Genomic DNA, 13369 nt, shown 5'->3' on the forward strand with positions numbered 1-13369 from the left:
CCAAGAAAAACGCTGATTTGGTTGCCCTGGGGTCGGTCTTCGGCTGGATGTTTCAGGGTCCGATATCAGTTGATACCTCAGTTGACGATTCAGCCAACTTCTGTGTCCTGATGGTAAGTACAGTCCTCGAAAGCACTGAACGACTTGTGAAAGGCTTCTGGGACTTGGAAAACATTGGTATTATAGATCATTCCAGAGGGCCGAATAAGGAGTGAAAGCGATTGTTGGTCAGTTTGAAACAAACATCAGAATGAACGGCGGCTACGATGTCGCCCTTCCTTGGAATGAACGAAGCGGACATCTTTGTCACAACCGCTCCAAGGCACTAAAGCGACTCAAGGGCCTAGGGAAAAGGATTCGACGCACTCCGGAATTTGACGCGGAGTATAAAAGTACAGCGCGGAGTTACACAGATATGAGTTAAGCCGAACGTGTAACACCTGACGACCAAGCCGCCCTTTATGGTCCTTTAAATGCCACACTGCGCTGTTTTGCGCAGTAACTCAATAACGACAAAGCTACTCATAGTCTTTGACGCCTCCACACATGAGCAAAGAACGTCTTCCCAAAACGAACATTTAGAGAAGGGGCTTTGTCATTTACAGATCTCTTCCAGCTGCTTATTCGTTTTGCACTTCATCAGATGGATTTGACAGCTGACATTGAAAGGGCATTCTTGACAATCAGGGGCCGAAAAGAAATTCGAGACTCCCTCCGCTTTCTCTGGTTTAACGGCTTGCCTTCAAACGAGTAACCTGACCTTGGAATAGAAGAGTGGCGAATGATGCATGTGCCCTTTGGCACCAACGCTAACTTTTTCCTGCTAAATGGCATTATCTAATATCACCTTAAGGCAGCTGAGGAGCAAAAGCAAAGAGGACCTCCATTTCTGGCGGAGTCATTCTATGTCGATGACCTGTTGGTTCTAGCAGACAGGGAAAAGGATTCGGAGGAGATTTTCCCGCAGGCAAAAAAAGAACGATAATATTGGAGCTTGCGGAATGAGTCTCTGAAATTGTTCGTCTAACTCAAAGCGCTTGCAAAGGCTATTTGCGTCGGAAAAGGAACTGAATGACTCAATTGGAACAGCAAAAATTTTGAAATCCTGCAAAGGACACGATCACCGTGACCATCAAGTCCCTCTCAAGCGTTTCGGAGAGAGAAAACAACTGCAAAACACTTGTTCTACAAACCATCCCTCATATATTTGATCCTCTTGGACTGCTAGTGCCATTTACCAAAGAAGCCAAGGCACTGTTTCAGGAATTTTTGCAACGACACATTGGTAGGGATGATAAATTGCCCAATGACATCGACAGGAAGTGGGAAGGGTGGAAGTGGGGGAAATAGAGCTTTGTTCACTGACCGTACCCCGGGCTGCTCCGGTAGTTCAACCCCAGAGTGTACAGTTGCACATCTGCGACGCCAGTCAGCGAGCGTAGCAGACATGCGCCTACCTACGACTTCAGAACTCCAACGGCAGCGTTTATATGGAACTAGCTTTTGAGAAGGCGAGAGTTTCACCCCTAAAAGGTATGATTCTCCCTTGACTTGAACTATTGGGTGCACTGCTAGGTGCTAGAGTAGCCAAGTTTCTACAACGCTGTTTAATGATGTATTTCGGTCGGCTGAAAATGATTTACTGGAAAGTCTACCATTACCCTTCATTGGTTGAAAGAAAACCCTTTGCAGTGGCACCTGTTTGTGAGAAACAGAGTGATCGGCGTTCAAACCTGCACAGATAAAGACCAATGAAGGCATTGCCTCGGTTCACAGAAACCCTCAGGTCGTGCACGTGTAACACGTGGAGTAGCTCTACACAGTCTTCAAGGTGACAGATTGTAGAGATTTCGACTGTCATACCTTTCAGAGAGAGAGGATTTCTGACCACCTCTGATTAATAGTTACTTCCCGACGAGGGAGGAAAGTTCAAAAGAAATAAAAAAGGAAAGGTGTTGCAAGAAAGGACATTTATGCGGACCTTGGACTTCGCTCAAAACAGTAGTTTTTTTTTTCATTTTTTCGAGCGACTGGAGATAGGAAATGCCGAAGCATACTGATCGAACGCCGTTCAGGAAGACGGATGACACATCCCGTCTTGGTCAAGGGCTCTCATTGAAATCTCAATCAAGCTTACAGAAGATACAGCCCATTTTGGACCTCAAGGATTGCTACGACTGGGTGAACGGCTGCAATTCTCTGAGGAGAATGAAGGTTTGAAGCCTCCTCTGCTCTTTCCTGCAAGTCATCCGTTCACGGAGCTCGTTATTTCAGACACGCATTTACGAACATTACACGGCGGCTTTGGAGACACCCTCACAGAAGTGAGAAAAGGTTTTCGATCCCGTGCGGACTTCAACAAGTAAACAAGGTTGTAAACGTCTGTCTCAAAGGTCGCGCGAAGCCGGGACAAGCTCTCACAGCGCCCTTACCAAACGAAATAGTATAGGTTGCAGTCTGAACCGTTTCAAGTGGTTGGCATAGACTTCTCGCCGAGCCACACTTCACTAAGAGGAAGGACACGGTCTCCAAATATCACACTGCTCTCTTCTCTTGCGCAGTTACGAGAGCAGTCGGTCTAGAGCTTATCTGTAACCTATCATGGGAAATGTTCCTATTGGCTTTCCGACGATTTACCGCCCGACGAGGAATGGCACCAGTGATGTACACTGTCAACGGCGAAACCTTTCAGAGCGCATCAAAAGAAAAGACAGCGTTCCGAGACCCCTTTTCTGAGTGACCTTTCTACGACAACTGTGCAAAGACACGCATCGAATGGAAATTCATCATATAGAGAGATAAGCATGGTGGGGTAGATTCTGGGAAAGGATGGTGAGGAGTGGGAAAGTTTTCCTCCGTAAAATCCTCAGCCAGGCAAGACTCACCTTCCAACAGCTTACCACAGTACTGCAGGAGATGGAAAGGATTGAATCGCGCCCCTAACCTACATTTCTTCATCGCCAGAAGACCCCAATATTCTTACTCTGGCGCATTGCCTGACAGGAAAGACACTAACGGCGCTACCTTCGCGGTGTCAAGATGGCAGTTCGCTCTCGGAAGGTGTGACACGAATGTGGATGCACCGAAAACGAGCAGCTGGAGCAATATTGGAGGCGACAGCGGAAGGAGTATCTTTTCAAGCAAAGGTCGGCGCAGACTTGCGACAAACAATTGGCTCGACAGGCCTCGGCCGGAGATTTAGCTCGTATCTTCGATGAAAAGGCGCCGCGACAAATATTGGAGCTGGGGAAGGCCGGCAAAGAGATCTACGGAAGAGATAACCAAGTCCGAGCGGGTGTTATGAAGCAGCCCAAGGAATCCACATTGCGAAGGCCGGTACAGCTTCTCTACCTCCTCGAGTTTTGTGTGCAGTGTTGCCACTGCTGTGGCCAGGAGGTTATTGCGTATTCTCTTTTTTTCGGGGAGGGGGTGAAGGCAGAGTGCGTCTTCCACGAAAGGCATCCTTTACTCGTGCCTGTTATATTTTTTAGTGACCCGTGTGCCCTCCTTTGAGCTTGTGCGTGTGTTTCTATGCTCGTGAGAGTTACGGGGTTCCAAAGGGGACTGGTAAATTGCGGGGACATTCCCAGTTTTCGAGCGCAGATGGTTTGACCGGGATCGCGTTTCGTCGTCGGCGCTCGTAAGGCGAGCTGGGGCAGCGAAACGGCCCGGTACGGCAAAAAAAAAAAAACAGCAGCCGAGCTCCCTCGGAATATCAGCAAGACAGTGGCCGCTGTTACGTTTGTGTCGTGTGCTCCGGCAGGCCACTCTTTATGTACCTCAGAAAGAGAAGTCCTGCAGCTTGTGATACCCAAAAAATTGCGTCCAGCTGTCATGTATGTAGGCCACGATTTGATTACGGCTGGCCACCAAGGTGCCAAGAACAAAGTCAACACAAGAACTGAGAATTCTGTTCGCCAGGCCTCCAAACCGACGTGAAGCGATATGCCAAATCAGGTAATATAAGCTAAAGCACGATACAGAAAGGAAAAGTAGGGAAAGCGCCGTTTGGAACTATGCCTACCATTGAAATGCATTTCCACAGAGTGGCAGCCGATATCATTGGACCTAAAACCGCCTCCTCCAGGAAAGGAAATCGCTATGCCATCACCCTGGTGAACATGGCGACAAAATACCTGGGTACCATTGCACTGAAAACTATTGATACATTCGAAGCTGCGGAAACGTTCCTTGAGATGTTCTCGCGATACGAAATACCGAAAGAGATGCTCACAGATCGGGATCAAATTTAACTTCAGACCTGATGAAGGAATAGAGTAGTCTCATGCCAATGAAGCAGATAATCAATGGGACAATCAAGCACATGTTGAGAAAAATGGGCCAAGACCTGCTGGTGGGGATGGGTACCTCTCAGCACTGCTATTTGTATATCGGGAGGTCCCGCAGTCAAGTTTAGGTCTCTTGACATTTGAAATGCTCTACACTAGATCCGTCAGACGACCATTAACTATCCTTCGAGAGCTTTGGCCAAATAAAGAACTGGAAAGCCAACAGAAGACCAGACATACTTAAGTGCTGGCAATGAGAGAGAGGTTGCATGAAACCTGCGAGATTGCCAACGCAACCATGATGCTGCAAAGCAGATGTACAAAAAATTTTGTAACCGACAATTGGTGTATCCACAGCTAAAGCCCGGAGAAAAATGTCTTGATCCTGCTGCCTAGTGACAAGAAAAAGGCAGAGGAAGGATCCCTTTTCAGTAGCGGGAGAGATGGAACTAGACAACGAGCTGCTAGCGAACGGAAACAAAAATATCTTCCACATAAATGAGCTGAACAGATATGAAGAGAGGAGCAATAATGCCGACCATATGATCGCCTGTATGGTCATCAGTGAAGAGCAAGATCGAGGGGAAGGTGCCAACTTTCAATACAAAAAAGGTATCCGGACGAGAAGCCGCGGTGCTTAACCCCTCCCTAGATGCAGAAAAAAAGGATAAACGTAGGCGTCGTCTCGAAAGCTACGACACTGTTCATGAGAGCGAGCTTCGCCTGACCACCGAGCAGCCCTTACACGTCAGAGAGTACCCCTTGCCACTGGTTGCACATAAGTCGGTCGAGAAAGAAGGAGACGAGTTGCTTAGACTGGGCATAAATTAGCGCACGGAGTCCGTCTACCTTTTTTTGTACAATGGGCTGTCTCGAATGAGAAATTGAACAGTCGTTCGGCATTTTTTCTTTTTAGAATTATCACAACCTTCTTGAAACAATCCGCCAGTGACCCGTCGTTTCTTTGCTCTTGCGCTACACTCTCGCGAGTCACCGTCAGGAGCTCCGCCGCAGGTACTCTCAGTTTGGATATCTTTCCCTGCGCTGCCTTTCTTGCTCTGATCCGTGCAGCGGAGGAAATCATTGGCGTTTCAACGCTTTTTGTTGCGAAAGCAACACTACGCCAGCCAGCGAGCCATTTCGGCTCGTCGCGCACTTCAGCCGTATGCCGTGGCCGACGAACGACCTTTAGACTCCGTTGCCTAGCAACACCGCAGACGCGCTCCAACAGATGGCGCTGCCGCCGACGTTCGCTCCACCAGATGTGCTCCGCTGTTGTAGAGGGAGAGGAGGTGCCGCCTCGCGGGGGGTATACATATATGCGCTTCACCTCAGTGCATTGTAGTCGGTATGGTGAGCGCGAAAGAGAGGCGACAACGACAGAACTAAGCGAGGAAGAGACAACGCGCCCAAGAGACGACAGTAGAACGCGCCGGACGACTCCAGAAGCGTCGTAACGAAGATGCGGCTAGAAGTCGTGCTACGTCCCGGATTGACTCTTCAACTGCGGAAGAGACCGATTTGAGTTCTCGATAGCGTCGGAATGAGACGCTGCGTAGACTACGTGCGGAATAAACGACGCTTTCGCAATTAAACTAGGGTTAACCAGAGATAAACCAAAGCCAAATTTTATTTCGTGTGAAACTACGTCCACGCGTGTCTTTTCATGTGTTTCCTCCTCACATCTCTAGAGGTACAGCCGGCTTCGGTATCATCAACCTTTCTTACGCCCGTGATGTTTCCCAGCACCAGGTAATACAGATGTTCATCTGAGCATTGTGACACCACCGGTCCCGACTAGTACGAGGTAGAATTGCTAATCATTGCCTCGGGAAGTTAGCGAACCGTGCTGTCAACCAGTAAGACTGACGCCACTTGACCTTTAAGAGCCTTATGTTTAACTAGGCCTCTTCTCATCGGGACAGTGTTTCTTCCACTGTCTCTCAAAACGGTGATCGGTGTCCCCTTTGAGCTCGTGTCAGCTTATCATGGGATATAAGATACACGCGGCCTTTTTTTTCGTTAGAAATCTGCGTTATTCTGCTCGGTACCCTTTTTACTGCAGTTTTGGTAGATTAACCAGGTCTCCTTGCTGATTCCAGAAACCTATAGCCCGCGGCGCGGTGTCCAATGCCATTCTCAAGAAACCCCTCGGTGTGTGCTTGAATGTGTAACTTTGCACTCCTCGCTTTCCAGAGTTGATCATCTGCCGATGTCTTCTATATCCTTGCCTAGGTTTCTATTGCCTTGAGCCTGCATGAACTGATCTGCATACTCTGTGAATACATTACTGTATTCAACCTCCTCTCTTTTACGAATACGGTCAACCTTGGTGACAGCAGGACGAAAACTGCTCTGCGCCATGAAGACTTCCACCTATTCGTATGATTTCTCTACCTCGGACTTTTCCAGCTGTCTTTCAAAGTAGTTCGACAATCTCGATGCGAACTTCTTAGTTCTTTCCGCATCGTTTGGTTTGCTGCCTCGAAAGCTCACACTGAAACCTACGGCTAAGCGGAACCTGTGTAGAAGTGTTTCCTTCACGTTATCATAGTCTGTCGGCTCTGGTACGGGCATTCTGTCGAAAACTACTAAGACCTCGCCCGCCAGACAAAGGCTCTGTTGCCCACTCGCTCTTACCCCATCCTTGTCTTACAGTTATTCTCTCAGAGCGACGCAAGTAGGCACTAGAAGCCATCAGAAGTCAGAAGCCAGCAGCTTTCGTGGGCAAACAATTGTTGGGCGTGGAACTGTAACACCCAAATAAAAACCTGTCGCCTCTGGCACCGACTCAGCGCTAGTATTAGTAAGACGCAACTTGATCTAGAGAACTTCTTCCTCCTTTGCCATTCTCTTATCTTCTGATTCTCCCATCCACGTCGCTTTCTCTTGAGCTTCAAGTGCCTCCTTTTGCGTCGACTCCCTTTCCTCATTGTATCTCGTTTTTTTTTCTTTCTCGTAAAGAGCCTTCCTTTATTCTTTTGCGGACCCGAGCTTTTCAGCTCTGAGTGTAAGCTTGTGGAGGTCCATGTCTCTGGTTTTTCAAATTCAAATTCACTTTATTTCCATCGAAAGCATGAACTCAAGCGTGTTGACATTAGCGTGGAGATATAATGACTCGCTCCTTTTTACTTTTTATGGCTAGGCTTCAAGGCTATCGCCGGACGCTGCCTTCTGAGTTTTTTCCTCCATGGTCTAATGTTTGCAAACTCAAAGCTTCGCAGCAGACCGCGTTTAGCTGGGGCACCGGGTATATTGTGAAATTAAAAGAAACCGGCATCAGCCCTCAGTCCCTATGCAGCAGGCGTTTATCGATGTAGGGCAGAAAAAAAGTGTAGAGTGAGAGCCTACTGCTCCAGCCACTCGATTTCCGGGTGTAACCGGTCCAAAAACTCTGCCTCCATCAAATGCTGTTCCGACGTAAGGGACGAAGCAAGGGTCAAACCGGCTGTGAGAATGATGTCTCATGGCTGGTGGAGACCTGGATCGTACTGTGAAGGGATTTCGTCTAATTTAATTTGTTAGTCCCTCAATGTTTCCAACGCAATAAAAATGGAACGTGCGTACAGGTTGGGGTGTATGCAAAACAGAATAAAAAATGATGAAAAAACAAAAATTCAACACAGTAACATTCTATCTAAAAGTAAGGAACAGGTTATAGTGGTGGAAATTAAAAGGTTTAGATTTGCTCTCTCTGAATTACGCCGTTGACGCCGCAAGGCGTAAATGGTGTCAATTTTATTCCGCCATTCACCACAAAGCGGTACGCTAAATTTTTGAAGCAGTTTTGATTGCAAAACGAGAGAATGAATGTGTTAGCCTTCGATTCCATTGTGCAATACTGATATTTATTTCTTGATATACTTTTCATCTTCGCATGTCTTCTTAGTCTCTTGGCTGTCTGGGCGAGGCGCACAAGGGATAATTTTGTCATTTTTATGTATAAATTCTCTGCGAGATGAAAAAGCTTTAGCAGCTAGCGAGCGTCTGTTTGTCGCTCAATTTGCTTCTTGGTGCTCCGTGCGCATTTTTTTGCTTTTTTAACGACAATAGAACCACAGCAATACCCAGAAGTAGGAAGACGACGACCGTAAGGCACAGCAGATTAAATTCTTTTGAAATTCTTCGAGCCCTTCTTTTCTCACCGAAATGCTGTCTGTTATTTTACTTTCAATATTCTTCTGGCGTTTTTATTGATGCATTTTTTCAAAATTCACGCTTGGTGCTACAATTTTGTCGTAATCTCCTATGGAAATTTTCTTGTTTATGCCACTACACCTTGGCCAATCCTCCCGTGTGGGTATGTGCCATGTATTAAGATGAGGAAGAAGAAAAGGAGTAAGATTCAGCCATTAAGCCTGTGGACATCATCGTCATAAGCAGCAGAGACATCGCATTCTGTGGACACGTTCCTCGTCATAGTCACGTTGGCGTCAAGTGCAAGCTTGTCTTCATTCAACCCCCTGACTGTGCAAACGCCTGGTGTCATAATGGAGTGTCTAAAGGTGTTACTTGCGACGCTCGTCGCAGTATATCTGTGCGCTTATGTATTTCTGGCTTGGTACATGTGTGATCCCCAGATAGTGGCGGCACCAGCAGGTCCCCGTGAGACCATGCGGCATGCGGACTGGGCCCACGAGGAAGTCGACGGCCGAATGGTGGAGCGCTCGTCCGAGCCTCGTTTCACGTCGCGAGGGGGCTGGGCGGTGATCGAACGCTGTCGCCACCCCTTAAGTGTGCTGTTACTCGTGTACACGGCACCGGCAGGCCGCAGCCGTCGAGCTGAGTTAAGGGACACGCTGATGGAGGAGGTGGCTGCGCAGCGATTCAACTGGACCGCGGTGTTCTTCACTGGACGACGCCCAGCGGAGCCTAATGTGGACGTCTGGCTGGACCTAGAGGTGGACACGACGGGAGACCTGGTCTTGTTCCCGTTTGAGGACACCTTCGCCGTCATGTCAATCAAGTTCGTGGCCGCAATGCGTTGGGCAGCAGAAAACTGCCCTGGGGTCCAGCACGTGGTCAAGATGGACGACGACGTCCTCATCCAGCCGTTTCAGGTGCAGTTCACGCTAAGTCGATTTTGTGCGTGTCTGTGGTGATTTCACGGCGAGAGCTGTTAAGCGTACCATTCCATGTTCCGAGGTGGCGCCGACTAAGTTCTGGTATCAACGCACCACGCTGAGACGGCAAGTGCAGTATGGTCATGCATGATGTCGCTCCAGCGCGCCCTTCTGAGCGGTATAAAAGCAGCGGCGTTACTTGACACCAAATTGATATCAGGGGCTTTCTACGATAGAAGAAAAATTAGAAAGAAAAAGAAAAAAACACCTGAATGGTTACCGCGTGATTCAGGGGCAGCTGTTGGCATGGCTTCTTCAGGATATGTCGACGTAGAGAATACGAGAACGGCTTCGTATCTCTATAGGTCTAGAGACCTCTTTCTAGTTTTCCACGCAGAGTCGTTTTCGACTGGCTCTCCTCTCCTGTCCAACGCTCTCATGTATAACTCTCTCCTCGCTCTCCGCGTTTCGCAGCAGGTGCATTGAGCTATGGAAAGGAAAATATTTGCCGTAACATTAAGGGACCGGAAGAGATTAGATTGGGTCAGGGGTCAAACTCGAGCCAATTTCATCATAGCCGAAATAAAGCACAAGAAATAGATGTCAGCGGTGTATGTGCTGTTATGGCAAGATTTTGTTTTTGAAAAAGTAATTCAGCACATTGAAAATGTTGTGAGGATTTGCGGTGTACTCAAATTTTTATTCAAGCAGACGCATGTTACATGTGTACAGCATGAAGGTGCTGAGCGCATGCACATTCATGACGCCAGCAAAAAAAAAATCTAGTAGATCATATTCACACTATCCATCAGATGATTGAAAAATGCGCAGAATGTAACCAAGCGTTACAAATAGCGTTCATTGGCTACGAGAAAGCATTTGACTTAGTGGGAACCTCTGATTCCGGAATCAGGATGTAGAAGACCATTATGTAAAAATACTCAAAGGTATATATAGCAACAGCACAGCTACCATAGCCATCCATAAAGTAAGCAATAAAATTCCAATAATGAAGGGCGCCAGGCAGGGAGACACGATCTCGCCAATGCTATCCACCGCCTGTTTAGAGGAGGTGTTCCGAGGCCTGGATTGGGAACAGTTGGGTATAAGTGTTCATTGAGAGTAATTTTAGTGCGACGCAGAGTAATTATTTAAGTAATCTGCGATTCGCTGATGACTTTGCCTTGCAGGAGATCAGCTGCAAAGCATAATCGCAGAGCAGAACGATAGGTCTTAAAAGTAACATGTAGAAAACCGAAGAAATGTTTAACAGTCTCGCAAGGAAACAGCAGTTCACAGTTTGTGGCCGAGTGCTGGAAGAGGGCAAGGAAATACGTCTACACACGCCACGTTGTGCCCGCTTCTCAGGGTGGTGAGAGGGAAATAACTAGATGAATAAGAATGGGGTGGAGCGCATATGGCAGGTTCTCTGAGATCTTGAATGGCAGTTTACCAATGTCCCTCAAAAGAAAAGTATACAGCATTAATCTTATCGGTACTCACCTATGGGACAGAAGCGTGGAGCCTAACGAAAAGTGTTGAACTTAAGGACAACGCAGTCAGCTATGAAAAAAAAATGATAGGTGCAACGTTAAGAGTCCGGACGCGGGCACAGTGGGTGAGGAAACAAACGCGGGTTAATCGCATCCTTGTCGAAATCCAGAGGAAGAAATGGGCTTGGGCAGAGCATGTGATGCGAAGGCAAGATAACAACCGCTAGTCTTTGATCATAACGGAGTGGATTCGAAGAGAAGGCAAGCGTAGCGGGGGCTCTCGGAAAGACAGGTGCGCGGATGAAGTTACGAAGTTTTAGTGAATAGTGTCCGCAGCTGACAAAAGACAGGGATGACATGACATGGGAGAGGCTTTTGCCCTGCAGTGGGCGTCATTAGGTTGATGATGATGATGATGAAATAGAGAAGACTGCATATTATCGCCTAATTATCTCAATTCACTGGCTCGCAGAGACACTAATGTCGCGCTGACGCACGTGTCGCCTGTTTCCTTGAAAAAAAAAACGGATCTGACAATTCGCTAGTTAATCTGTCCTCAATCCACTGTAAAACGGCGCGGAAAAACACGAGGACGCAACAAACACGACGACACGAGCGCTGACTTTCAACTGGTGATTTATTACGCATGTGTGTACATATACTATTCCCGCCAAACACTGAACAGAACAAAAAATATTCAAGAAATACTGCGTCACCACTGAACATCTTAAATCTACCTTGCTGCAAAAACATGCTCCAAACAGGTGATTTCGTCGTTAGCCAGTGATAATGTGGGCTTGCTAATGCATGCTGCACCCCCCTTGTCAATGTGATATGCCTCTACTAGTTCCCTTACTATCTGATCTTTATATTTGAAGATGACGGATGTCTGATGAAGCAATGGGACGCACGTCTGCTTATGTTGCCAAGTAGTAACCAACTTGCTCAGCTTTCCGTATTTCTATCTGTCCTCACTTCTGCTCCAAATTTTGATTCCCACAATTCGCAGCTCACAGTTACAATCGTTTTCAGCTTTTCAAGAGCGGAATTTGGCGGCTATATTCGGGTGTGCAAGTGAAATCTTATAAAGTGGTAGTTCAACTTCCGTGGCAAGTTCATTGACACAGCGGCCACTTTGGCGGACATACGTTTTGTCTCATGACAACGGGATCTTATAGACCGCGCCCTTGTCACAACTTTGAGTACGGCTTTGCGTGTTTCTTTCCAGAGCTCTGGGCACACCTTGGTCAGTTTGCCTGGCGCAGAAAGTGCTACCGCCGCGCCGTACTTGTTGCCAACTCTTTTCAGGTTGTGGGATACTCTATGGATGTACGACGTTACCATCGGTCTGGCGCTGCTACGTTCCTGTCTCCGTGTTTTCGTTGCTCTCCCCAGAATATTTTTAAGAGTGCCGAAGTCACGACTGCCGATACGTGGTCAGCGAAACCTGCTTGGCGCAGTCCAGCTAGCTCTCCCTGAAAGCTCGAGTGCGTCATATAAGGGCATGACTTGAGGATACTTGAGCTCCAAGCCCGTAATTAGAGGAGACATTTGTACTCGAAATATATCGTATGTATATGTGTCATACGTGTGTCGTTCAAGCGAATCTATGGAATATCTCATATGTGTGTCCATATACGCCATACGTATCCTCGTATGTCATACACGCCATATATATCTCGTACACTAATCTTAGGAAAGGCAAACGCCGGGCTGGAAGTAAAAAGGAGTGAACCATAGAATTGCTGCCATTCAAGATAAAGGACTAAAAAAATAAAAAAGTGGAAGGGCCAAAAAGAAAGCATGCACCGCAACCAGATTCGAACCATATTCCTGGAGATCTAAAGATCACTACACTAACCAGAACACCACGACTAATAACATGCTATTAACTGCCATCCTCTCCGTCCAACTAATCAGTGTGTGTTCCTTGGCTTAGTTCTGAATTCTGGTTTAAAATCTGGCCGGCACATAGAGGCATTACAGAAAAAGACTTCATTTGTAATTAGAGTTTTGCTAAAAGTTCGTCGTTTCTTTAACTTGCGTACTTTAATCACTATCTACTAAGTGTTTATTCATCGCCATCTATATTATTGCATTACTTCTCGGGGCTGACATACCATTCCCATTTATCGCCTCTTCAACTTATTCAGTACCGAGCTGTCAGAATTCTGACATCGAATAACCGGTATTTTCCCACATTACCTTTGTAAAAGGAGCTTAACATACTAAATATTAATAATCTCCTTAAGTTAAATGCTGGTGTATTTGGTTTTAGAGCAGTTAATGATCATAATCTTCTGATATTCATACTCATGAAGGACATCAAGAATTCAAGTGTTCTCAAATCGGCATATTTTTTTTTGCTTCCGAAAGTTCGCACAAATTTCGGAATTCATACAGTTGAATATTCCTTCGTCAATCTTCGGAATTCATTGCCTTTGGATATTAAAACAGCTCTATCTTTGTCATCATTTAAATGCCAACTTAATATGTTTCTTTCCAACAGCTAGGCTAACTGTTT

The 13369-nt window shown here is 46.8% G+C and overlaps 1 protein-coding gene across 1 annotated transcript in view; it reads left to right on the forward strand.

The window, feature by feature from the left end:
• The first annotated feature begins 8633 nt into the window (after positions 1-8633).
• Positions 8634-13369, forward strand: part of LOC144110677 (acetylgalactosaminyl-O-glycosyl-glycoprotein beta-1,3-N-acetylglucosaminyltransferase-like) — a 107076-nt gene continuing 102340 nt past the window's right edge. The window contains exon 1 of the mRNA XM_077643733.1: positions 8634-9349. Coding sequence (XP_077499859.1) covers positions 8780-9349 — 570 coding nt within the window. The 5' untranslated portion in view covers positions 8634-8779. The remainder of the gene's footprint in view (positions 9350-13369) is intronic.

Source organism: Amblyomma americanum, chromosome 11 (genome assembly GCF_052857255.1).
Source record: "Amblyomma americanum isolate KBUSLIRL-KWMA chromosome 11, ASM5285725v1, whole genome shotgun sequence".
Taxonomy (NCBI): Eukaryota; Metazoa; Arthropoda; class Arachnida; order Ixodida; family Ixodidae; genus Amblyomma; species Amblyomma americanum.